This window comes from Bombina bombina, chromosome 5 (genome assembly GCF_027579735.1).
Source record: "Bombina bombina isolate aBomBom1 chromosome 5, aBomBom1.pri, whole genome shotgun sequence".
Classification (NCBI taxonomy): domain Eukaryota; kingdom Metazoa; phylum Chordata; class Amphibia; order Anura; family Bombinatoridae; genus Bombina; species Bombina bombina.
Genome location: NC_069503.1, coordinates 436,285,921 through 436,313,672, shown reverse-complemented (window position 1 = coordinate 436,313,672; position 27,752 = coordinate 436,285,921). Strand labels below are relative to the sequence as shown.

Below are 27,752 nucleotides of genomic sequence, written 5' to 3'. Positions count from 1 at the left end.
TTCCTTGAGTATCCCTTTCAAGTTCTGAGCTTGGAAGAACAGGATCCTTGTTGGGCTGGTCCTGCGGGTGTGTTTGTTCTTCTTGGGCGATAACCTACGGGTTGCCTTAGCCTTTATTTTAATCCAGTTAGGATAATTTTTTTATTTGGTTTGAGCTCCGGTTTATTATATATTTCATTCTGGAATTTTTTTCTCAAATCTATATAACCTATAGCAATTTTTGATCGCACTCTTTACTTCTACGGAAATTTTTCTGGTGTGTGGACATGTTTAGTCCTATGTTTGTCTGTTGTTTATCTCTCCATCTCTGGGGGTGACTATAAGCAGCCTTGACAGTGATGTCCCTTGGTTTCAGGCTGGTCCTGATTGGGTTCAGATCCTTCTGTCTTGCAGCCTTTTTCAGACAAGTGGCGCCTGTTCTGCCTGGCTGGTCCAGTTAGGGCGCTGAGTGCTTCACATTATTATTTGTGTTATTTCTTGTTTTTATTTTACAAGTTTTAACTAAGCATTCTGAGAGGACCTGAGGGTCAGTGAGGCATGGTTGATTGGTTCAGTCCTTATTCGCCTTTCAGGCTGGTCGACTGGGACTCAGTGAAGTTCCGCTGCCACACACTCAGTTGTTTCCTATATTTCGTCAGAAATTAGAGTGTCTCCTTCCCCACATGGGTTGGAGGTTTGAGGTCTTAGGGTCTCTGCCGCCGGTTCCTGGCGGTTTTGCCCTTCAGGGGCTCTTTGGAATTGTCTTTTTTGGTCTTGTTCCTTTTGAAGTTCTCTTCCTTCGGGTCGAGATTTCTGGACATTGCCGTTTCTCCTTATCAGTTTTGACCGCCTTATGGGGGGCCGCGTGGCTTTTTCCTACTTTCTGGAGTTTGTAGTTTCCCTATCAGGGATGTTAGGCTGTGTTGTCTCCTTCTCTGAGCTTTGCTTAGGGTTTTTTTTCTACCGGGGTTTGGGATGCTCTGCATTCTTTTTCCTTAGGTGTGGTCCTCTGATTACGTACTCTGAGGAAGATATGGAGACTAGCCTTTGTTCTACTCGCTTTTCGGGTGTCCTCAATGTTCTCCCTTGGTTTCTAGAGTCTTTGCGCGCTTCTGTCGTGCCCTAGCTCCTTTTTGGAGTGTAGGACTTCTGCAACGGGTGTTCTCTTCTGTTTGTGTTGGTATTTAGGAGTGAGTCTTGTTCCCGTTTTCCAGGTTAGTCAGGTTATTCCCCTGTGAGGTCTGATTCTTTCAGACAGGGTGTTTGTGTTCCCTGGGGTGTTTTGTTTTAAACAATTCTGGGGCCTGGGCCTATAGTTTTTGTTTGGGATCTTTCTGGATTTCTGGAGCCTTAGATCCTGTGGCTGGTTTGGAGCGATCCAGTTTTTCCAGGGGACATAGGCTAGGGCCTAAGGACTGGCTTGTTGAGCCTGTTGGCAGCTTGGCCAGGTTTTTTGTGCATTTTTGGATACGCTCCTTATGGCTTGCCTTGACCTTTGAATGATGTATGCTTCCCTTCAGGGGGAGTTCTTTCTGGGTTCATCAGGACGTCTGGATGATTTTCATTCGGCTTTGTTTTCATCATACTATGGCTCATGTCTTGTGAGCATGTGCGCTGTTCTTATATATGCTCTTTCCTTTGGGGGGGGGTAGTTTGTCCTATGGAGGGGGGGGGGTTTCCTCTCTTTGGAGGGTCGTTGTCCTGTCCTGTGTGCAGGAGGTTGGAACAGGTGTTTTTATCCTGTAAAGGAAAGCAGTCTGCTTTTCTGGGGTTGTTCTGTTCCATCTCTGGAGCTTGAAGTCTCCATGTTGGGAATGTCATAGAGTGTGCTAGGTCTTCATAGGGATCTATTGTTTTTTGGGGTTCTCCTTGGGAGTACCTGCTTGAAAGAGCTTTTTGAGTTGGCACCTGAGCTCTGTTGGGGTGGCCGAGTTCACCCAATTCCGTCCTTCCCTGGGGGCTGGTGATTGGGGTATTTTCTGTTCCCTGTTTTTCAGACCTGCCTGTCGCTTGGGCTGATTCGGGGTTGGAGCAAGATCTGGGATCTATTGTTCATCCTCGGGTCAGTTGAGATTCGGTGAGCCTCCTTGATTTTTTGTGCTTTCGCCGTGTTCAAGATATGTGAGAAGGACTGGCGGCTTTTGGATAGCCTGTGATGTGCCCAATGCTTAGTGGATGTTTAGCAGTCAGTTTAGTGTTTGATATCTATCTTCAGCTGCTCTTTCCTTGTTTCAAGTATTCCATTTTCAAAGTCATCCTGGTATGACTGTTGCGTGTGGTGTTGACTTCGATTCTGAATATTTCGATATTCTGAGTTATCTTGCGACTTGAGGACTCCGTCTTCGGTTGTCTTTAGGGTGAGGTTGCACTGTATTTAGAAGAAGTTTTCTTCTCTATTTCAGATTTCCGGTCTTACCCTTGTAGTTTCTGTACAATCTGAGGTCTGGGTGTTGCCTTCCTTGTTTCTCAAGAACGGTTAGGGTCTCTGTGAGCTTGGCTCGGTTCTAGGGGTTCCTTATTTTTATTTGGAACTTGTTGCTTCCTATTGGGGTCCCTTCGGGTATCCTTGTTTTTTCTTCCATGTCTTCTCCCTTTTGGGAGTTTACAGTAGTTGATCCCTTACTCTGGTAAGGGGTGTGTTGTTGGGAACCAACTGCTGGGCGACGGTGTCTCCTGGAGGCGTGTTGGCTCAGTCGAGTATTTTCTGCGGTCTCTAGCAAGGGTTATAGACTATCTGCAAGTCAGTGTCCTTGGGGCCTTTTCCTTTTTCAAAGTTTCCTCGACTTCGGACGAAGCAGGGTTTTTGTGGGTATGGATTGTAGGCCTGGTGCCCTCAGAATGGGCCGCCTTTTGCACCCTCCCGTTTTAGCATTCAGTGTCCTCTATAGCTTGGGTATTGTTTTCCCAAAAGTAATGAATGCTGCTGTGGACTCTTTCCATTTATGAAGAAAAACTTAAATTATGCTTACCTGATCATTTTCTTTTCTTCAGACAGAAAGAGTCCACAGCTCACCGCCCGTGTTTTTCTGTGGGGCGTCCGTTATTTCTATTCTTCTGGCACCTTTTCACCCTGATATTTCTTCTACTTTTCCTTGATCCTCGGCAGAATGACTGGGGGATGAGGGAAGTGGGAGGAGGGGTATTGAAGCCTTTGGCTGGGGTGTCTGCCTCCTCCTGGTGGCCACGTTCTGAATTCCTAAATGTAATGAATGCAGCTGTGGACTCTTTCCATCTGAAGAAAAGAAAATTATCAGGTAAGCATAATTTAAGTTTTTATATAAGCTCAAATTTGTAGGATTAAAACTTGAATTTTCAACAAATACTATCTGTAATTATGTGCTATACTGTTAGTATTTTTTTATGAATGTGTGATTGTCAATTTAGGTAAAGCTTCTAAAGGATACTCTGGATTCTTGGAAAAAAGAAGTAGAAAAGAAGCCTCCCACAATGTCTATAGAAGATGCCTACGAAGTGCTTGGTCTTCCTAAAGGACAAGGCCAGTAAGTGAAACCATGTGTTGTATTTGCCTATGTAAACTAATTGCACAATCAGTTTGCTTCTTCAGTAAGTGTAATACCTTACATAATAGCACTAAGGGATTTGAGGGATTCATTTACATTAGGTTTGTAAACAGAGCTATTTAATTGACTTGAGGTTGATTTCTTTATCGTGTGTTTAGTTACAGTTACTCATTTTCAGACCTAGAATATTCATAGCACATAACTATGGTTATATTAAAAAACAGCATGCTTTCTCCAACATAGGTGTGTCCGGTCCACGGCGTCATCCTTACTTGTGGGATATTCTCTTCCCCAACAGGAAATGGCAAAGAGCCCAGCAAAGCTGGTCACATGATCCCTCCTAGGCTCCGCCTACCCCAGTCATTCTCTTTGCCGTTGTACAGGCAACATCTCCACGGAGATGGCTTAGAGTTTTTTAGTGTTTAACTGTAGTTTTTCATTATTCAATCAAGAGTTTGTTATTTTCAAATAGTGCTGGTACGTACTATTTACTCAGAAACAGAAAAGAGATGAAGAATTCTGTTTGTATGAGGAAAATGATTTTAGCAACCGTAACTAAAATCCATGGCTGTTCCACACAGGACTGTTGAGAGCAATTAACTTCAGTTGGGGGAACAGTTTGCAGTCCCTTGCTGCTTGAGGTATGACACATTCTAACAAGACGATGTAATGCTGGAAGCTGTCATTTTCCCTATGGGATCCGGTAAGCCATGTTTATTACGATTGTAAATAAGGGCTTCACAAGGGCTTATTTAGACTGTAGACTTTTTTTTGGGCTAAATCGATTGATATTAACACTTATTTAGCCTTGAGGAATCATTTATTCTGGGTATTTTGATATAATAATATCGGCAGGCACTGTTTTAGACACCTTATTCTTTAGGGGCTTTCCCAAAGCATAGGCAGAGTCTCATTTTCGCGCCGGTGTTGCGCACTTGTTTTTGAGAGGCATGGCATGCAGTCGCATGTGAGAGGAGCTCTGATACTTATAAAAGACTTCTGAAGGCGTCATTTGGTATCGTATTCCCCTTTGGGTTTGGTTGGGTCTCAGCAAAGCAGATACCAGGGACTGTAAAGGGGTTAAAGCTTAAAACGGCTCCGGTTCCGTTATTTTAAGGGTTAAAGCTTCCAAAATTGGTGTGCAATATTTTCAAGGCTTTAAGACACTGTGGTGAAAATTTGGTGAATTTTGAACAATTCCTTCATGTTTTTTCGCAATTGCAGTAATAAAGTGTGTTCAGTTTAAAATTTAAAGTGACAGTAACGGTTTTATTTTAAAACGTTTTTTGTACTTTCTTATCAAGTTTATGCCTGTTTAACATGTCTGAACTACCAGATAGACTGTGTTCTGAATGTGGGGAAGCCAGAATTCCTATTCATTTAAATAAATGTGATTTATGTGATAATGACAATGATGCCCAAGATGATTCCTCAAGTGAGGGGAGTAAGCATGGTACTGCATCATTCCCTCCTTCGTCTACACGAGTCTTGCCCACTCAGGAGGCCCCTAGTACATCTAGCGCGCCAATACTCCTTACTATGCAACAATTAACGGCTGTAATGGATAATTCTGTCAAAAACATTTTAGCCAAAATGAACCCTTGTCAGCGTAAGCGTGGCTGCTCTGTTTTAGTTACTGAAGAGCATGACGACGCTGATATTAATATCTCTGAAGGGCCCCTAACCCAATCTGAGGGGGCCAGGGAGGTTTTGTCTGAGGGAGAAATTACTGATTTAGGGAACATTTCTCAGCAGGCTGAATCTGATGTGATTACATTTAAATTTAAATTGGAACATCTCCGCATCTTGCTTAAGGAGGTATTATCCACTCTGGATGATTGTGAAAATTTGGTCATCCCAGAGAAACTATGTAAAATGGACAAGTTCCTAGAGGTGCCGGGGCTCCCAGAAGCTTTTCCTATACCCAAGCGGGTGGCGGACATTGTTAATAAAGAATGGGAAAGGCCCGGTATTCCTTTCGTCCCTCCCCCCATATTTAAAAAATTGTTTCCTATGGTCGACCCCAGAAAGGACTTATGGCAGTCAGTCCCCAAGGTCGAGGGAGCGGTTTCTACTTTAAACAAACGCACCACTATTCCCATAGAGGATAGTTGTGCTTTCAAAGATCCTATGGATAAAAAATTAGAAGGTTTGCTTAAAAAGATGTTTGTTCAGCAGGGTTACCTTCTACAACCCATTTCATGCATTGTCCCTGTCACTACAGCCGCATATTTCTGGTTTGATGAACTGATTAAGGTGCTCGATAGTGACTCTCCTCCTTATGAGGAGATTATGGACAGAATCAATGCTCTCAAATTGGCTAATTCTTTCACTCTAGACGCCTCTTTGCAATTGGCTAAGTTAGCGGCTAAGAATTCTGGGTTTGCTATTGTGGCGCGCAGAGCGCTTTGGTTGAAATCTTGGTCGGCTGATGCGTCTTCCAAGAACAAGCTACTAAACATTCCTTTCAAGGGGAAAACGCTGTTTGGTCCTGACTTGAAAGAGATTATCTCTGATATCACTGGGGGTAAGGGCCACGCCCTTCCTCAGGATCGGCCTTTCAAGGCAAAAAATAGACCTAATTTTCGTCCCTTTCGTAAAAACGGACCAGCCCAAGGTGCTACGTCCTCTAAGCAAGAGGGTAATACTTCTCAGGCCAAGCCAGCTTGGAGACCAATGCAAGGCTGGAACAAGGGAAAGCAGGCCAAGAAACCTGCCACTGCTACCAAGACAGCATGAAATATTGGCCCCCGATCCGGGACCGGATCTGGTGGGGGGCAGACTCTCTCTCTTCGCTCAGGCTTGGGCAAGAGATGTTCTGGATCCTTGGGCGCTAGAAATAGTCTCCCAGGGTTATCTTCTGGAATTCAAGGGACTTCCCCCAAGGGGGAGGTTCCACAGGTCTCAGTTGTCTTCAGACCACATAAAAAGACAGGCGTTCTTACATTGTGTAGAAGACCTGTTAAAAATGGGAGTGATTCATCCTGTTCCATTAAGAGAACAAGGGATGGGGTTCTACTCCAATCTGTTCATAGTTCCCAAAAAAGAGGGAACGTTCAGACCAATCCTAGATCTCAAGATCTTAAACAAATTTCTCAAGGTCCCATCGTTCAAGATGGAAACCATTCGAACTATCCTTCCTTCCATCCAGGAAGGTCAATTCATGACCACGGTGGATTTAAAGGATGCGTATCTACATATTCCTATCCACAAGGAACATCATCGGTTCCTAAGGTTTGCATTCCTGGACAAACATTACCAGTTCGTGGCGCTTCCTTTCGGATTAGCCACTGCTCCAAGGATTTTCACAAAGGTACTAGGGTCCCTTCTAGCGGTGCTAAGACCAAGGGGCATTGCAGTAGTACCCTACCTGGACGACATTCTGATTCAAGCGTCGTCCCTCCCTCGAGCAAAGGCTCACACGGACATCGTCCTGGCCTTTCTCAGATCTCACGGCTGGAAAGTGAACGTGGAAAAGAGTTCTCTATCCCCGTCAACAAGGGTTCCCTTCTTGGGAACAATTATAGACTCCTCAGAAATGAGGATTTTTCTAACAGAGGCCAGAATAACAAAGCTTCTGGACTCTTGTCGGATACTTCATTCCGTTCCTCTTCCTTCCGTAGCTCAGTGCATGGAAGTGATCGGGTTGATGGTAGCGGCAATGGACATAGTTCCTTTTGCGCGCATTCATCTAAGACCATTACAACTGTGCATGCTCAGTCAGTGGAATGGGGACTATACAGACTTGTCTCCAAAGATACAAGTAAATCAGAGGACCAGAGACTCACTCCGTTGGTGGCTGTCCCTGGACAACCTGTCACAAGGGATGACATTCCGCAGACCAGAGTGGGTCATTGTCACGACCGACGCCAGTCTGACGGGCTGGGGCGCGGTCTGGGGATCCCTGAAAGCTCAGGGTCTTTGGTCTCGGGAAGAATCTCTTCTACCGATAAATATTCTGGAACTGAGAGCGATATTCAATGCTCTCAAGGCTTGGCCTCAGCTAGCGAGGACCAAGTTCATACGGTTTCAATCAGACAACATGACGACTGTTGCGTACATCAATCATCAGGGGGGAACAAGGAGTTCCCTAGCGATGGAGGAAGTGACCAAGATTATTCTATGGGCGGAGTCTCACTCCTGCCACCTGTCTGCTATCCACATCCCGGGAGTGGAAAATTGGGAAGCGGATTTTCTGAGTCGTCAGACATTGCATCCGGGGGAGTGGGAACTCCATCCGGAAATCTTTGCCCTAGTCACTCAGCTGTGGGGCATTCCAGACATGGATCTAATGGCCTCTCGTCAGAACTTCAAAGTTCCCTGTTACGGGTCCAGATCCAGGGATCCCAAGGCGGCTCTAGTGGATGCACTAGTAGCACCTTGGACCTTCAAACTAGCTTATGTGTTTCCGCCGTTTCCTCTCATTCCCAGGCTGGTAGCCAGGATCAATCAGGAGAGGGCGTCGGTGATCTTGATAGCTCCTGCGTGGCCACGCAGGACTTGGTATGCAGATCTGGTGAATATGTCATCGGCTCCACCTTGGAAGCTACCTTTGAGACGAGACCTTCTTGTTCAGGGTCCGTTCGAACATCCGAATCTGGTTTCACTCCAGCTGACTGCCTGGAGATTGAACGCTTGATTTTATCGAAGCGAGGTTTCTCAGATTCTGTTATCGATACTCTTGTTCAGGCCAGAAAGCCTGTAACTAGAAAGATTTACCACAAAATTTGGAAAAAATATATCTGTTGGTGTGAATCTAAAGGATTCCCTTGGGACAAGGTTAAGATTCCTAGGATTCTATCCTTCCTTCAAGAAGGATTGGAAAAAGGATTATCGGCAAGTTCCCTGAAGGGACAGATTTCTGCCTTGTCGGTGTTACTTCACAAAAAGCTGGCAGCTGTGCCAGATGTTCAAGCCTTTGTTCAGGCTTTGGTTAGAATTAAGCCTGTTTACAAACCTTTGACTCCTCCTTGGAGTCTCAATTTAGTTCTTTCAGTTCTTCAGGGGGTTCCGTTTGAACCCTTACATTCCGTTGATATTAAGTTATTATCTTGGAAAGTTTTGTTTTTAGTTGCAATTTCTTCTGCTAGAAGAGTTTCAGAATTATCTGCTCTGCAGTGTTCCCCTCCTTATCTGGTGTTCCATGCAGATAAGGTGGTTTTACGTACTAAACCTGGTTTTCTTCCGAAAGTTGTTTCTAACAAAAACATTAACCAGGAGATTATCGTGCCTTCTCTGTGTCCGAAACCAGTTTCAAAGAAGGAACGTTTGTTGCACAATTTGGATGTTGTTCGCGCTCTAAAATTCTATTTAGATGCTACAAAGGATTTTAGACAAACATCTTCCTTGTTTGTTGTTTATTCAGGTAAAAGGAGAGGTCAAAAAGCAACTTCTACCTCTCTCTCTTTTTGGATTAAAAGCATCATCAGATTGGCTTACGAGACTGCCGGACGGCAGCCTCCCGAAAGAATCACAGCTCATTCCACTAGGGCTGTGGCTTCTACATGGGCCTTCAAGAACGAGGCTTCTGTTGATCAGATATGTAGGGCAGCGACTTGGTCTTCACTGCACACTTTTACCAAATTTTACAAGTTTGATACTTTTGCTTCTTCTGAGGCTATTTTTGGGAGAAAGGTTTTGCAAGCCGTGGTGCCTTCCATTTAGGTGACCTGATTTGCTCCCTCCCTTCATCCGTGTCCTAAAGCTTTGGTATTGGTTCCCACAAGTAAGGATGACGCCGTGGACCGGACACACCTATGTTGGAGAAAACAGAATTTATGTTTACCTGATAAATTTCTTTCTCCAACGGTGTGTCCGGTCCACGGCCCGCCCTGGTTTTTTTAATCAGGTCTGATAATTTATTTTCTTTAACTACAGTCACCACGGTACCATATGGTTTCTCCTATGCTAATATTCCTCCTTAACGTCGGTCGAATGACTGGGGTAGGCGGAGCCTAGGAGGGATCATGTGACCAGCTTTGCTGGGCTCTTTGCCATTTCCTGTTGGGGAAGAGAATATCCCACAAGTAAGGATGACGCCGTGGACCGGACACACCGTTGGAGAAAGAAATTTATCAGGTAAACATAAATTCTGTTTTTGAGTCTGTCCCTTGAACTTAATATTAAAAGTCAGCGGATGTGATTTTCCTACCTCGGTATGTTCTGAGAGGATGGCGTAAGTAAATAGAAAAGAATTGGGAAATGTTTTTTTTATAACTGTACATTTTATGTATTCATGTCTCCTTAAAGGGACACTGTAACCAAAATGTTTCTTTTGTGATTCAGATGGAGCATGACATTTTAAGCAACTTTCTAATTTACTCCTATTATCAATTTTTCTTCATTCTCTTGGTATCTTTATTTGAAATGCAAGAATGTAAGTTTAGATGCCGGGCCAATTTTTGGTGAACAACCTGGGTTGTCCTTGCTGATTGGTGGATAAATTCATCCACCAATAAAAAAGTGCTGTCCAGAGTACTGAAACCAAAAAAAAAGCTTAGATGCCTTCTTTTTCAAATAATGATAGCAAGAGAACGAAGAAAAATTGATAATAGGAGTAAATTAGAAAGTTGCTTAAAATTGCATGCTCTTTCTGAATTACAAAAGAAAAAATTTGGGTTCAGTGTCCCTTTAAAGAAATGTATCATTAAAGTAAAAATAAGGTTTTCTGTTAAATAGAAAAAATGAAGATGTACATGTTAATCATGAAATTGCTAAGGAACAGGATAACCAATATTGAATAGTTATTTACTATTACACAAAGAATCATGCAACCATTGATGAATAAGAACTTGCGCAAGATAGAAACTCTGTATTTTGTTTGATTGTATTACCTGAAAATTGTTTTTTTTACTTAATTTTTCAGGCATGACGAGAGTAAGATAAGAAAAGCTTACTTCAGACTTGCCCAAAAATATCATCCTGACAAGAACCCAGAAGGAAGGGTATGTATAGCGGAATGGGAAAAGGAATTTTAAAATTTAGTTATATTACTATAACAGGTTGTATTTCAAAATAGTTTAATACTGTGGAAAATTTAATGGTTTCTGAATTGATAGATTAATTTACTTCTAGAATGGTCTAAAATAGAAAAATAGTTAAAAGAAGACATTATCTCCATCATCTTGAGAGCGAAGTGATCCTCTGAAAACAACACCCTTAGGGCTCGATTTATCAAGTCCTTTGCTGCCTACGACTGCTGGTTCTCACAAGAGAACCTGCAGTCAGTATTTATCGAGCAGCAGTCATCAAACCGCTGCTTCCTAGACTCTTCTCCACCTCTTAGTTCTTGCCCGCGCGTGATTGGCTGTGCATTGGCAGTGAGCGGGATTGCACGTGAGCGCAAAATACCACTCGGATTGCTGCCCACCAGAGGCACACTAGGGTGGACAGGGGCGAATATGTACGCCCTGTCCTTCCCAGCTTGATGAATCAAGCCTATTTTACAATTTAGAATCTCAGATATATAATGTTAAACAGTGCAAGAGATTTGAAAATGAGATTTGATAAAATCTGTTAAGGGGAGATGGAAGTCAAAGTAATTTTTTTTTTTTTGGTTCAGATAGATCTTGTAATTTTTAGATACTTTTCAATTTACGTATAGAGATCGATTTAGCAATTATTGGGGGTATTCTCCTTTCTGTTCTCCTATCAGTCTCTGCAGCTCTCCTTTGGAGAGGCGCACCTGTGCACCTGTATTTATCATAAAAAAAGTTGTTTTTTCTTTGCGCTTCCCTATAGGAGTGCTGAGGAGGACTAATAATACATTTCTCTAGTCTGATTAGTATGTGCACCTTATTTATCTCTGAAAATAAGCAACTATTCTCAACGTATGTCATATATAAGCCAATAGAAATATTTATACAGCCTTCTAGAGCTGCAATAACTAATCAAAATAATCGATAATAATCTATTATGAAAATAGTTATCAACGAATTTCATTATCGATTAGTTGGTTTGCACACGGCACCAGCTGCTTCACTCAGATGAACTCCTGCACTGGGTATTGTGTTTAATGGTTATGTCCTAAGCCTAAAGGACGTCTACAGATGTTTACTTTTCACTTTTTCATAACAGTATAAGTTATTTATTTTTATGTTCACAACTACCCCTGGCTTATGTGCAACCCAGAAATAATAGGACTCATCATTTGGATTGTTTATATTAAATCAGGTGATTTGTAACTATGCTTTGCATTATATAGTGCTGAGCTTGTTATTTGCACCTAGCCCTAGATTGATGGGAGTTGTTATTTGAATTGATGTGCACTATTTTCTGTTTACACAATTATTAACTGATCACTTGCTATTACTGATTATATGTACTGTCTAGATTAATGTGTAAGGCTTTGTCCTGTTATTGATATATAGTCCTTAGGGCTTTTGACTTTTTTTTTTTAATTGTTTTTTTTATATATATTTTTAATAAATTGTGATATGTACCAGATTTAACCTCTATAAGTATATATTTGTTATTTTAACAGCGGACTAGATATGTTTTCCCTGACCTTTAAAGCTGGTTATTTACCATTCCATATAGATATTTAAGATATTTTATGTTGGAATGAAGTCCAGGCTTATTTTATTGAGAGGCCCCTTGTCAAGTAGGTAAACCCTTTGCATTGGTGGAGCTAATAAAGATAAATATCCCACCTTGACAAAATTGGCAAAACCCTACTTATGCATCTCAGGCACCTCAACACCATCTGAGTGCCTCTTCTCTGCTGCAGGCAAAATAACTTGCAAAAAGAGAGCCAGCCTCAGCCAAGGGCATATGGACATGTTGACATTTTTGTATACGTTTCTGAAAGAATGAATAACAGAATGTTATAAACAGTTATAGTCTACCTTCTTCTAGTTATACCTCTTTTTTTAAAACAGTTTGTGGTTTTGTTTTGAATAATTATAAAAATATGTTCTGCTGCTTAATGTCAAGTTTTCGTCTGAAGTTTTATGTTTGTAACAGTATGTGGTGTGGATTTTATTTTTTTTATCCAATTAATCGAAAAAATAGTTGGCCAATTTTATCAATTATGAAAATAATCATTAGTTGTAGCCCTACAGCCTTCCTAGTAGCTTTGTTATAGCCCCTCTTCAACAAACTGTCATGTAAGAAAATAGATCTACATTTTCATTGCTTTTGTGCTTCAATTTTAGCGCTTTTTTATATTTTATTTTTATGCCCCAATAGATATCATTTTTGTGCTCTGTTATATATTATTTTGGCACTCGATTATATATTTTTTATCACCCCAATATTATGCAAACAATAGTGTAATAATAAAATGTTCTTAATGCTCTTACATATTAGAGCGTTTTTTTTTGTTTTGTTTTTTATGTCCCTTTAATTACTTTTTGTAAACTTCTGATATATGACATTAAGGGGGGGGGGGGGGGTCATTTTTCATAATCCCTGAAATGTATCTTAAATAATCACAAGAATTATCCATAAGTAAAAATCTGTAGCAGTAAGATTGATTAAGGAGAAAATAATTATGTATTGTAGAAACACTATGTGGACAATTAATTCTGCTTGTTTCTATCTTGTAGGACATGTTTGAAATTGTTAATAAGGCATATGAGTTCTTGTGCACAAAATCCACCAAAATGATTGATGGACCAGATCCTGAGAATATCATCTTGATTTTAAAAACTCAAAGCATCCTTTTCAACAGACATAAAGATGGTAGGTTTTTATTTGCAGATTGATTTATTTATTTGATATATTCTTGCTGATAAAAAGGAAACTAAATGACATGCTATTATTTCCAAGATCTTCAGCCTTACAAGTATGCAGGTTACCCCATGCTCATCAAGACCATCACAATGGAGACATCAGATGAACAACTTTTCTCAAAGTTATCACTGTTACCTGCAGCAACAGAGTTGGCGTTTCACACTGTGAATTGTTCTGCACTTAACGCAGAAGAGCTCAGGAGAGAGAATGGCATAGAGGTATGGCTATTTCATGACCCTTTTGTCTTCTTGCATTTATAATTATCTTAATAATTTGTTTTTATTTATATCCTTTATACTTGTTTTTTTCATGTAAAATATGAATAAAATAGATTTATTTTTTCTTGCCTAAATGTTATATTTGTTTGTGATTTTATGAATGTGTATTTGACTTTGAAGCTAGCTGGAAGTACATATGTGTGAAGCTGGACCTTAAAGGGACATAAAAACTTGAAAATATTAATATAAAATATTTATTCATATGTAGAAAAACAACTTTGCAATATACTTTTTATTTTTATTTTTTTGTCCTTTTCCTGTAATGTTACTTATTAATTTGGTTGTTTGTTTTCTAAATTCTTGTTAAAAGTGTTCTTTTATTTAAGCTCTGTCTAAAATAATATACAGCATTTAGCGAGCATTCATTCCAGCTTCTGAGGAACAGTTGAATATCTCTAAAAGTTTATATTTCCTTCCATAAGGCAGGGAGAGTCCACAACTTCATTACTTACTGTTGGGAAATACATCACCTGGCCACCAGGAGGAGGCAAAGACACCCTAGCCAAAGGCTTAAAGGGACATTATACACTCATTTTTTAAAATGTTTTGTAGATTAACTATTTATATAGCCCATAAAGTTGTTGTTTTTTTTTTAAATGTATAGTTTTGCTTATTTTTAAATAACATTGCTCTGATTTTCAGACTCCTAACCAAGCCCCAAAGTTTTATGAGAATACCGTCAGCTACCTTCTCCAGCTTGCTCCTGTCTGTGTAAAGGGTCTTTTCATATGCAAAATAAGGGGGAGGGGGGTCTTATTTCCCAATTGCAGTGGGCTTTCCAGCTACCTTTTCAACAGAGCTAAACTGAGAGCTTCTAAGTAAGTTTTTAAACAGTTTTATACTGGATTTTTATATCAGTATTTGTGCATCTTATTCTTTATAGTAGTGTCTATTACATGCAGTTATATGAAAATGAGTGTATACTGTCCCTTTAAATATCCCTTCCCCTTTCCCCCAGTCATTCTTTGCCTTTCGTCACTATTTGGATAGTCCTGTAATGGGTATTGTTCCCTTTGAGAGAGGACTGGAGTTTTAAGTAATCATGAACTTTGATGAAAGTTAGTCTGGAGATGCAGAGAGTTTTTCTGACAACCCATCCAGACTGTTGCTAACAACTCCTGAGCAATCAGTTATGAAGAGTTTCTCTGCTTGCTGCTACACACTCAAGTCCATGTCAGAATCGCTGCTGCAAGACTGTCATACTTGAGAGGCTGTGCCTGTTCCACAGCATGGATCCTGGAGGGTAAGACAGTTTTCTCTTGTAAGGTGTATCCAGTCCACGGATTCATCCTTTACTTGTGAGATATTCTCCTTCCTAACAGGAAGTGGCAAAGAGAGCACACAGCAGAGCTGTCCATATAGCTCCCCATCTAGCTCCACCCCCCAGTCATTCTCTTTGCCGACTCTAAGCAATAGGGTCTCTCTCGGAATTAAGGCTCTTAAGCTGGCTAATTCTTTTATCACAGATGCCGCTTTCCAACTAGCTAAGTTAGCGGCAAAGAATTCAGGTTTCGCCATTCTGGCGCGCAGGGCGCTATGTCTCAAGTCCTGGTCGGCCGATGTGTCGTCAAAGTCCAAACTGCTGAACATCCCTTTCAAAGGAAAGACCCTTTTCAGGCATGAATTGAAAGAGATTATCTCAGAAATCACTGGGGGAAAAGGCCATGCTCTCCCTCAGGACAAATCCTTTAAGACAAAGAACAAACAAAATAATTTTCGTTCCTTTCGAAATTTCAGGAGCGGTCTCGCTTCATCCTCCCCTGCTGCAAAGCAAGAGGGTAACACTTCACAACCCAGGGCAGCCTGGAAACCTTACCAGGGCTGGAACAAGGGTAAACAGGCCACGAAGCCTGCAGCTGCCTCCAAGACAGCATGAAGGGGTAGCCCCCGATCCGGGACCGGATCTAGTAGGGGGCAGACTCTCTCTCTTCGCTCAGGCCTGGGCAAGAGACGTACACGATCCCTGGGCCTTAGAGATTGTATCCCAGGGATATCTTCTAGAATTCAAGGACTCCATATTTCTCGTCTGTCTACAGACACAACAAAGAAAGAGGCGTTCTTACGCTGTGTAGAAGACCTACATACAATGGGAGTGATCCACCCAGTTCCAATTGCGGAACAAGGGCTGGGGTTTTACTCAAACCTGTTTGTGGTTCCCAAAAAATCCTGGATCTCAAAATTCTAAACAAATTCCTCAGAGTCCCATCATTCAAGATGGAGACCATTCAGACAATCTTACCAATGATCCAGGAGGGTCAATATATGACTACCGTGGATCTAAAGGATGCGTATCTACACATTCCTATCCACAACGATCATCACCAGTTTCTCAGGTTTGCCTTTCTGGACAAGCATTTTGAGTTTGTGGCTCTCCCTTTCGGGTTGGCCACTGCTCCCAGAATTTTCACAAAGGTGCTAGGGTCCCTCCTGGCGGTGCTAAGACCGCGGGGCATAGCAGTGGCGCCTTATCTAGACGACATCTTAATTCAGGCGTCAACTTTCCAAAGTGCCAAGTCTCACACGGAAATCGTAGTGGCCTTTCGGAGGTCTCACAGGTGGAAAGTGAGCATCAAAAAGAGTTCTCTCTCCCCCCTCACAAGAGTTCCCTTCCTAGGAACACTCGGTAGAAATGAAAATATTTCTGACGGAGGTCAGAAAGTTAAAACTCTTAACTATTTGCCGAGCTCTTCATTCCATTCCACGGCCGTCTGTAGCTCAGTACATGGAGACAATCGGACTAATGGTAGCGGCAATGGACATAGTCCCTTTTGCACGGATACACCTCAGACCACTGCAACTATGCATGCTCAAACAGTGGAATGGGGATTATGCAGATTTGTCTCCTCAAATACAGTTGGACCAGGGGATCAGAGTTTCTCTTCTCTGCTGGTTGTCTCAGGATCACCTGTCTCAGGGAATGTGTTTCCTCAGACCAGAGTGGATCATCGTAACGACCGACACCAGTCTGTTGGGCTGGGGTGCTGTCTGAGACTCCCTGAAAGCTCAGGGCTTATGGTCTCGGGAAGAAGCTCTTCTCCCGATAAACATTTTGGAACTGAGGGCGATATTCAACGCTCTTCAGGTATGGCCTCAGCTAGCTGCGGCCAAATTCATCAGATTTCAGTCGGACAACATCACGACTGTAGCTTACGTCAACCATCAAGGGGGAACAAGGAGTCCCCTAGCAATGATGGAAGTAACCAAAATAATCAGGTGGGCGGAGGATCACTCTTGCCACCTCTCAGCAATTCACATCCCAGGAGTAGACAACTTGGAAGCGGATTTTCTAAGTCGTCAGACTTTTCATCCGGGGGAGTGGTAACTCCACCCGGAGGTATTTGCCCAGCTGACTCAGCTATGGGGCACTCCAGAATTGGATCTGATGGCGTCCCGTCAGAATGCCAAACTTCCTCTTTACGGGTCCAGGCCCCGGGATCCCCAGGCGGTGTTGATAGATGAACTAGCAGCGCCTTGGTCCTTCAATCTGGCCTATGTGTTTCCACCGTTTCCTCTCCTTCCTCGTCTGATTGCCAGAATCAAGCAGGAGAGGGCGTCGGTGATTCTAATAGTGCCTGCGTGGCCACGCAGGACTTGGTATGCAGACCTAGTTGACATGTCATCCGTTCCACCATGGACTCTGCCAATGAGGCAGAACCTTCTTCTTCAAGGTCCTTTCAAACATCCAAGTCTGAATTTAGTTCTTTCAGTTCTGCAAGGGGTTCCGTTTGAACCTTTACATTCCATAGATATTAAACTTTTATCTTGGAAAGTTTTGTTTTTGGTATCTATCTCTTCTGCTCGAAGAGTTTCAGAGTTATCTGCTTTGCAGTATGACTCACCTTATTTGGTGTTCCACGCAGATAAGGTAGTTTTGCCTACCAAACCCGGTTTTCTTCCTAAGGTTGTGTCTAATAAGAATATTAATCAGGAAATTGTTGTTCCTTCTCTGTGTCCTAATCCTTCTTCGAAGAAGGAACGTCTGTTACACAATCTTGATGTGGTTCGTGCTTTAAAGTTCTATTTACAAGCAACTAAGGATTTCAGACAAACAACTTCATTGTTTGTCATCTATTCTGGTAAGAGGAGAGGTCAGAAGGCGACTGCTACCTCTCTTTCCTTTTGGCTGAAAAGCATCATCCGTCTGGCCTATGAGACTGCTGGCCAGCAGCCTCCTGAAACAATTACTGCTCATTCTACCAGAGCAGTGTCTTCCACATGGGCTTTTAAAAATGAGGCTTCTGTTGAACAGATTTGTAAGGCAGCGACTTGGTCTTCCAAATTTTACAAATTCGATACTTTTGCTTCTTCGGAGGCTATTTTTGGGAGAAAGGTTTTACAAGCAGTGGTGCCTTCCGTTTAAGGTACCTGTCTTGTTCCCTCCCTTCATCCGTGTCCTAAAGCTTTGGTATTGGTATCCCACAAGTAAAGGATGAATTCGTGGACTGGATACACCTTACAAGAGAAAACAGAATTTATGCTTACCTGATAAATTACTTTCTCTTGTGGTGTATCCAGTCCACGGCCCGCCCTGGCTATTAAGTCAGGTAGATTTTTTTGTTTAAACTACAGTTACCACTGCACCCTATGGTTTCTCCTTTTTCTTCCTAACCTCCGGTCGAATGACTGGGGGGTGGAGCTAGAGGGGGAGCTATATGGACAGCTCTGCTGTGTGCTCTCTTTGCCACTTCCTGTTAGGAAGGAGAATATCCCACAAGTAAAGGATGAATCCGTGGACTGGATACACCACAAGAGAAAGTAATTTATCAGGTAAGCATAAATTCTGTTTTTTTTATATATACAATTTAATACGCTATATAGGGTCACAGTGTGGCTCCTTTTATAGCTTGATAGGTCCAAGGGTTAATACCTCCTTCAGGGAGATTATTTGAACAGTTTGGGTATTTATATCTTCTTATAGTGAGCGTTTTTTTAGCCTCATAGACTGTTTGGGGTTATTTTTGGCTTGGAACAAACAGGTTTCACGTTCGTTTTTTTAAGTGTTGCACAGCTCATAATAGCTTGGCGTCCTTTTTCATAGCAGGGGAAGTCCTGTCCTGCGTACCACGTGACTGGGTGCGGTCTTTCATTTCCTACGATCCTGCTGCAGACATCACTCCTGAGGAGAGCGTTTTCACTGTTAGCTGTCTGGGTCTAGGAGGTGGTGAGTGCCCCAGCCATTGGGAGTATTAAAGTGCCCTTTTTTTAAATAAAAGTGTTTCTTTTTTATTGTCCTTCTGTGGGTATATACAAAGCTATGGAAGGCTCTGATACTACATTAGTAGGTTTCGCTCCTTCTATACTGATTAATAAATCCTGTTTATATTGTGAGGAGGTTGTGGTTTGCCCGCCTGCTCAATTTTGTTCCTTTTGCCTAAACACTGTTCTAAAGTCTAAGAAGGGAGACAAACCTGCTAATTCTCATAGCACTATTAGCCCTTCTGAGCCATCTACTTCTCCGGAATCTGGGTCCCGAGAAATTACTAGCCTTTCTACATTACCCGCTCCACATGCAGTTCCCCGCGGCTCAACTAATCCTCCATCTGAAGGGGGCTTTCTTCCAGCAGACTTTACCGCACAGTTACAATCGGTGGTGTCTGCAGCCCTGAGTGCCTTACCTCGCTCTAACAAACGCAAGAAAAAGGTTAAACATAGTTCTCCAGACCTAGAGTCATCTAAATATTTGTCAGATTTAGCTACTATATCCCAGCTATCCGAGGATGAGTTAACCTTTGTAGCTTCAGAGGGTGAACTTTCTGAGTCGGAGACTTCAGTTACTAAACCTCCTTCAGCGGAGGAACTTAGAAATCTCTTCATGGTTGGGATTTATAGATGGGCAGTTAGTACTGGGCTTGATGCTGCTGATGATAGTTAAACCAACGTGTGTCTGTAATCTTTGTGTGGGACACATAGTGACACAGATTTGGTAGATAGGGATTATCAGTCTTTCCCTTACCACATTTTTTTAGAGTTTCTGTTCTGATCTACAAGGCACAGCTGGCAGTACCTAATACTAGCACAAGCCTAATAATTTTAAATATTTCTATGTAAGTGGGTATGAGACAGGAGCAGAGGGTTATTACATCGTCTCCTGCGAAGCGCTGCCGACTGGTCAGTAACAAGTACATGTCTGTGGGAATTCTTTATTATTAAGACTTACAAATCATGGCATTTCACTTTTGATCAGATTTATGGCGCAGTTAATTAGAGCGCTGTAGAGCGTGGGGCCATTAGGGGTGTGGCCTACTTTCTATGCCAATAATGGCGGGCGGTCTCGATCTTCCTCAAAGGGTATTCCTTTTGCGGCGATCGTAATGCACGTCCTTATTGTTGCCTTATGCCCTGCTTTCTACCACTTATACCACTTGTGAACGAGAAGGCAGTGTGTTGCGAATTTGCTGAACGCTTCCGTACCATATATCTATTTCCCCTGCAACGTTTTTCTCTGTCTTGCCTGCCAGGTCTCTTAGAGTTGAGCCTTTTTTTTTAATACCCTCATTGTGTCACATTGAGGTAATAACCCTCTGTTAAGTTATAGTGCTTTGATGATCGCACTTGCAATAGTTCAGGATTAATTAAGCCGCTTTAATTTAGGTAATTTTAGCGGATTAGCGGTCATTTAAGATGATTGTTAATAAAAGATTTCCTGATGTAAAAAAAAAAGGGACCAGTTTGTCCTCATTTTTAACTCCCTGCATTTGTATTTTAGAATATTCTAAGAAATAAAATGCATTTTTATTTGTAAGGTATTTATCATGAATTTTCATGGTAGTTGCTGCCATCTAGTATCAATTTTATGTATATGATCAATCACACCCTATATAATAAAAGGCCAGGTAAGTTTGTCAGATGCAGTCATGCGCAGTAGAGACTGCAGAGGACAAACATACCTGGCCTTGAACAGCAGAGGAGTGCGCACTGCTGAAGCTGCCTGGTGGGGGCGTGGCCGGGCGTGCCATGATGGGGGTGTGGCCGGGCGTGATGTGATGGGGGTGTGGCAATGGGACATGACCAACGGGTGTGACAAGGGGCGTGGCCTCGCAGGAGAGCGGGTGAAGGGCGTGGTCAACGGGAGAGACCATAAGAGGTGGGAGAGACCAAAAGAGAGGAGGGACAGAGAGAAAGCGAGCAAAAGAGGGGGGGAAGAGAGGGAGAGCGAGCAAAAGAGGGGGGAAGAGAGAGAGAGCGAGCAAAAGAGGGGGGAAGAGAGAGAGAGAGAGCAAAAGAGGGGGGAAGAGAGAGAGAGCGAGCAAAAGAGGGGGGAAGAGAGAGCGAGCAAAAGAGGGGGGAGAGAGAGCAAATGAGAGGGGGAGAGAGAGAGAGCAAAAGAGGGGGGAGAGAGAGCTCAAAAGAGAGGGTGGGGGGAGAGAGAGAGCTCTAAACAGAGGGGAAGAGAGAGAGCAAAAGAGGGGAGAGAGAGCAAAAGAGGGGGGAGAGAGAGAGCTTAAAAGAGAAGGTGGAGAGAGAGCGCAAAACAGAGGGGAGAGAGAGAGCGCGAAAGAGAGTGGGGAGAGAGAGGGAGCAAGGTTTGGAACTGCGATACTTAAAAAATTGGCCCGTGTACACGGGCTTTAGGACTAGTTTAAATTAATGTATGTGTATTCCTCTGCATTTAATCTCCGCTGTTGGTAGCTTGAAAGATGCCTAGACGTCTGTGTCCTTAAATTTCATAGTTTATTTTATTTACGTAAAGAGGTTTACTCTGTCTGGTACAGGGACTCCATGTATTAATCTAACTCATATAGAGGGGATTTTTAATATATTAGTCCTTTTAATGTATGGGGACTTATTTTATGCAATATTTATTTCTATGATTTTAATATAGACATATGCTATGTATAACCCAAACACAAAGGAAAAATGATATAAAGAATACCAAGATTCCCAAAGTATGCACTTGCAGCACTCTGGGCCCTGAACTAAAGGACGGAATATCCCAACAGGATTTTAAAATATAACCTTTATTATAGAAATTTAAAAAACCAAGTGGTTGGTTTGTAACACACACAATTAAAATACCATATTACCATGTATTTACTAATAGTAACGAAATATGGTAAATACAACCAACTCAGAAGTCAGATATGAACATACTGACATTTCACATAAGGGTGAAAACATGTTAGAATCATCCATTAATATATTCTATTAAGATTCATCTTAGTTTGAAAGTAACCTTAGTTTGTGAAATACAATCTTAGTGTAAAACAGGAACCAATGGAGATACTGATGATTATAGAAAAATTTATATATTATCAACAGTTCCATGAAAACTATGGTTATATACAATGATAACATCCATATCAGCGACAGTAGATAAAATATAACAATATTTGTACCCAAAGATAAAATCTCATAACAGAAACTGCAGTAATGAAAGAAATTTGCAAGGAATGTTCAATGGAGTTTATTATCCTTCCTGAGGAATGACCAGTAGATAACTGGGATTCATAATCAAATTCACAGTACACCTGAATGGCCAAAATTTGTGTCTATTCAGATAGTTTGTCCTCACCTTCACATTTTCTGTCCTTATTTTTGAGTCATAATGACTTCACAGCACATGAAAAAATAAAAAATATTTGTATTTATTTTATTTATTATTTTTTACACTTACAGACATTTTAATAAAATGATTGTTTCACTGATCTGCTCCAGAAGAGTGATCTTATTTTCAGCACTAATCCATATATGTACACTCATGAGATAGCACACACATCTTCACCTGAGATGAGTAAAAAATTATCTATTCCTATACCCCTTTCCTTTTCTATCTTTCACACAGTATGTAGATTCGTCATTCACACAACAAAACTGTGAGATTAAAGAAGATTCTACACATTCCTTATTAATTGATTTGATGCATATTCACTAGGCACGTACCTTTCTTGATAACGTTAATAAATCTAACTTTATAATAGCACCATTCTATAACTTACATAATCACACACTTCAAAAAAGACAAAAAGTATGCTCTATAATAAATTATAACCATTAATCAGATAAGATATGATTGTAATAAAATTAAATGTAAGGCATTTCATTCCCAAGGATACATATACTTGCAACAATAAAAACACAGCTAGTCATATATTTGTATTTTATAGGTATAGACTTTGTTTTACGTAAACAACTGATCATTGTGGTTAACAATAAAATCTTTTTAGTAACGATCTATACTGTAATAATCAATAAAGCTGTCTTTGACTTGTATAAGAAATCCTGGTAGATGCGAATAACAAGAATGTCACACTAAGGGTTTTTTAATCCTTTATTCAATAAGTACAAAGATATGAGTTTATTTAAGATGAATGACGAAATTTCCAAGAATGTAATTATATTTGTGGATGTCACAGGAATAACATTGGATTTTCAGGGCTAGTACCTAGTAAACACTCTAAGAACGATAATCTAACGAATTAATTGGTCAAGACAACTGTCTATCAATATGGATACACACAATCCTTATTCCAATGAAAATGGAGCGGGGGCGGGACTTCCGGCTCTTCAGGGTTTAAATCCCCACAAATTCGGCGGCTCGCTGCCTTTGATAAAGCCCTATCGGGCGAAACGCGTCAGGGGAGAGTGCTGAACGAGTTCACACTCTATCTTTTGTGTTCATTTTAAGTGCCCAGTACCTTGTATCTATGTGCCGCTAAGTTCACTTGCAATACTCAGCATGATCACAGACTATCAGGGTCTATATAGATGAGTGAACACTGTTCACAACAAATAATGACCTGTATTGTTATACCGAGGTGCCATTCTAGCATCTAACTTTAATATCTACTAATAGCTTGTGCCTAATTAATTTAACGGTCAAAATAATCAATTCAATAGCAATGTTTGGTGAATGTTATGAATCATGTATGAATGTTGAACAACCGGAGAAGCGCAGCACCGGCTATATTGATTCACTTAGAATCATTTACTTCAGCATTTAACTGGTAATACTATAAAATATACAGCCTGGGTTGTGCCAGACTTAGCCTATCATTCAACATAGCCTCTATATACATAGATAAATGGATGTCAGATGAATGTAAGGAATACTGTATGACTGTTGATACTTACAGCATTTGCCATATTGATGCTGTGAGAACTATTTGTTACTAATTTAATCTGGGTTGTGCCAGAAATAGTTTAAACTGTATCCACAATATAAACAGTGCTGACTAATAGAGCAATACTAAATCAATCTTTAGTCTGGGTTGTGCCAGATCTAGTGCTATTACAATATAAGAAATATATTTTTTTATATATTTTTGTATAAATTATTACATGACTGGACTACTTCCGGAATATACAATATTAATATCCAAAATATATATATTAAAATCTGACTGCATATAGCGCTGTTAACTGAGTGATTCTTATTTTTACACACCACCTGGGTGGTGTTGGATTTAGCAAACTGCTAAACATGAACAGTGATAGAATCTATCAGGTATCGACCATATGAGCATTTAACCTTTCACGAAAAGTAACATAAGTAGTTTCACTTCACTATACATCAATAATTCTACTACCTGCCTGGGTTGTGCCAGACTTAGTCTATAGTGTTACTCTTATTTTCTAACTAGTACAGGTTCCAAAATCCATTACCTCTATAACCTTTACATCACATGTATAGAAGCTGTGCTAATAAGCTGTAAGATATCTATCAAATATAGCCTGGGTTGCGCCAAACTCAGCGTAATTCCACAACGCTGGAAGGCCATACGAACCGAATATAGATTTAAGTTTGGTTATAGTAAACTCTGTCACATTCGAGGCATCAAACATATAGATAAACCAGTCTAATTACCCTATATTTAGTCAAGGTTGATTTAAACGTCTTTGTACAAGTGGATCTAAACATGGATTGGATGGTGAATTAATATTTTGATTCTATCTAAATTTATAACTACAGTGACTTACACTGCAGTGAAAACTGCTTATCTTTGAGCTATTTTTATTGTAGCAGAAAATTGGGGTTCCTATTTATTTGCTTTAACACAGAATATATTCTACCACTTAATAAAGTGACTCTACTGCTACAAGTTTACACATATTTTGTATTCTTACTTATAAAAGAGAAGTTTTCTCAAAAAGTGACTGTGTTATTACTACTGTTCTGTAGCATTTGATCACTGCTATAAGACCGGCACACTGAAAACCTTTTTGAATTAATAGATGCTTAGATTCAGGCAGAAATATAAGCCTACTTGATATAATCCTCAGCTCACTATTAATATGCATATTAACTAAAGTTACATTGGAGATACTAATATCATTTAGTATTAATTCCAATAGACATATACGTACTATTCATAATCTTTGAGCTTTGTATCTAACTGTATAAGCTTATAACACTCTTTCTGATTCTCAGATCATAATTTATCCTGATTATAATAATTTTTGTTCTAGCTTGTTTGCTGCAAGCCTTTGAGTGAATTTAAACTAGCGATCATTTTGGGTTACATTTGAGATCACTTATAACTGTGATATTATACAGGCCTAATTGTAATATTTAGTGATCTTACACATTACCTACTACACTAATCTCGGTACTGGAGTGTATTTTAATTGTGTGTGTTACAAACCAACCACTTGGTTTTTTAAATTTCTATAATAAAGGTTATATTTTAAAATCCTGTTGGGATATTCCGTCCTTTAGTTCAGGGCCCAGAGTGCTGCAAGTGCATACTTTGGGAATCTTGGTATTCTTTATATCATTTTTCCTTTGTGTTTGGATTTAGATTTATGCACAAGCACCATTTCCTCTAGAGATTTATAAGAGACTAATATAATATACACAACTATACTACCTGAGGAAAAGCCCGAGTAGTGCCACTGTTCATTTGGTGTGTTAGTATATGCTATGTATAATCTAGCCATTTGAACTACTATTGCGATTGAGGATAGTTCTTCTTTCTATGATCCCATGGATAAGAAGCTTGGAGGCTTAATTAAGGAAAATGTACATTCTTCAGCTGATTCTGAATCAGCATTAGGGGTCTGCCCCCGATCCAGCCTTGGATCAAGTGGGGGACAGACTTTCCTTTTTTTAGGTAGGCTTGGATACGTGATGTTCTAGATCCTTGGGCCGTGGATATAGTATCTTAGGGTTCCAGCATAGGATTCTAGTCTTGCCCTCCCAAGGGACAGATCTATCCTTTCAAGGTTTTCTGCAAATCAGTAGAAGTGAGAGGCCTTCTTAAACTGCGTAAAGGACCTATCTTATCTGGGAATAATAGTTGCAGTCCCCGTAGAGACACAGGGTCTAGGATTCTATTCAAATTTTTGGGGGTTCAGAAAAAAAAATTGTCCCATTTTGGACCTAATGTGTCTCATCAAACTGGTTCCGTCCTTCAAAATGGAAACTATTCATTCCAGTCTTCAATTGGTTCAGGAAGATCAATTCATGATGACCGTAGACCTGAAGGACTCGTATCTACATGTTCCCATCTCTGGGATCATCACTAGTTTATAGAGTTTGCTTTTTATGGACTAGCATTTCTATTTCTCTTGTAAGGTGTATCCAGTCCACGGATTCATCCATTACTTGTGGGATATTCTCCTTCCCAACAGGAAGCTGCAAGAGGATCACCCACAGCAGAGCTGTCTATATAGCTCCTCCCCTAACTGCCACCTCCAGTCATTCTCTTGCAGCTCTCGACAAGAAAGGAAGTATCAAGAGAGATGTGGTGAATTAGTGTAGTTTATCTTTAATCAAAAGTTTGTTATTTTTAAACGGTACCGGCGTTGTACTGTTTTTACCTCAATCAGAAATTAGAAGAATAGTTTTGCCTGAGGTTTTTGATGATCTTAGCAGGTTGTAACTAAGGTCCACTGCTGTTCTCACACATAACTGAAGAGTATGGGAAAACTTCAGCTGGGGGAACGGCCTGCAGAATTAACTGCTCTGAGGTATGTTCAGTTTATTTTTTTCTAGAGAGATGATAAGGTCTAGAAAATGCTGACAGTGCCTGATATATTTAAGGTAAGCCTGATTGCAGTGATTTAACAAACGACTGGCATCATGCTTGCAGTTAAGGGTAATATTCATGTTACTTGCTCTTATGGCTTAGTATGGGAAACGTTTGCATGATATATAAAGAACGTTTTTTACTAAGGGTGATAAATCTTTATTTGGGGCCTAGTTTTCCACATGGCTGACTAGATTTCTCCTAGGAGTAGTTATTTATGGCCCTTTCACTTTGAGTGCATGGTGTGAGGGGCCTATTTTCACGCTCTAATTGCGCAGTAGTTTTTACATTCTGAGACATCCAGCTTCCCTGAAGAAGTCCCCTGACATATTGGACCTCTGTAAAGGGTTTTTGTGCCTACAAAAGTCGTTTTATGGGAAGGTAGGAGCCACAGTAGAGCTGTGGCAGTTTGCTTGTGACTGTTATAACGGTTTTTACCGTTTTTCTTCTTCGTTTTTGAGCCTGAGGGGTTAATCATCAATTTGCAAGTGGGTGCAATGCTATTTTAGTCTATTATACACACTGTAAAAATTTCGTAGAGTTATCTGCTTTTTTTCACTGTTTTGCAGTTTTTGTGTTTGTTTTTTTCCCTTAAAGGCACAGTACCGTTTTTTATATTCTGCTTTTTCACATTAATTAAAGTGTTTTCCAAGCTTGCTGGTCTCATTACTAGTCTGTTAAACATGTCTGACATAGAAGAAACTCCTTGTTCATTATGTTTAGAAGCCATTGTGGAACCCCCTCTTAGAATGTGTACCAAATGCACTGATCTTACTATAAGTTATAAAGACCATATTCTGGCTTTAAAAGATTTATCACCAGAGGATATTGACAAGGGGGAAGTGATGCCGACTAACTCTCCCCAGGTGTCAGAGCCTATAACTCCCGCTCAAGGGACGCCAAGTACATCTAGCGCGCCCATTGCATATACTTTACAAGACATGGCGGCAGTTATGAATCATACCCTTACAGAGGTATTGTCCAAACTGCCAGGGTTACAAGGAAAGCAAGACAGCTCTGGGGCTAGAACAAATACAGAGCTCTCTTACGCTTTAGTAGCTATATCTGATATACCCTCACAATGTGCAGAAGCCGAAGCAGGAGAGCTTCTATCTGTGGGTGATTTTTCTGACTCTTTTTTGACACTTCAACCTGATTCTGATAAGTCTACATTTAAATTTAAGCTGGAACACCTCCGCGTGTTGCTCAGGGAGGTTTTAGCAACTCTGGATGACTGTGACGCCATTGTAGTCACAGAGAAATTGTGTAAA

General features: G+C 40.8%; 1 protein-coding gene across 4 annotated transcripts in view; it reads left to right on the top strand.

Moving 5' to 3' along the window:
- The window catches only part of DNAJC13 (DnaJ heat shock protein family (Hsp40) member C13), a 709,325-nt gene that overhangs the window by 543,523 nt on the left and 138,050 nt on the right, over positions 1–27,752 (top strand). For all 4 annotated transcript variants that reach the window (XR_008402530.1, XM_053714290.1, XM_053714292.1 and 1 more), the window contains 4 exons: positions 3,364–3,479; positions 10,366–10,444; positions 13,049–13,184; positions 13,272–13,453. Coding sequence is in view for 3 of the 4 variants with exons in the window: in XM_053714290.1 (XP_053570265.1) it covers positions 3,364–3,479; positions 10,366–10,444; positions 13,049–13,184; positions 13,272–13,453 (513 nt within the window). In the remaining variant the exon portion in view is untranslated. The remainder of the gene's footprint in view (positions 1–3,363; positions 3,480–10,365; positions 10,445–13,048; positions 13,185–13,271; positions 13,454–27,752) is intronic.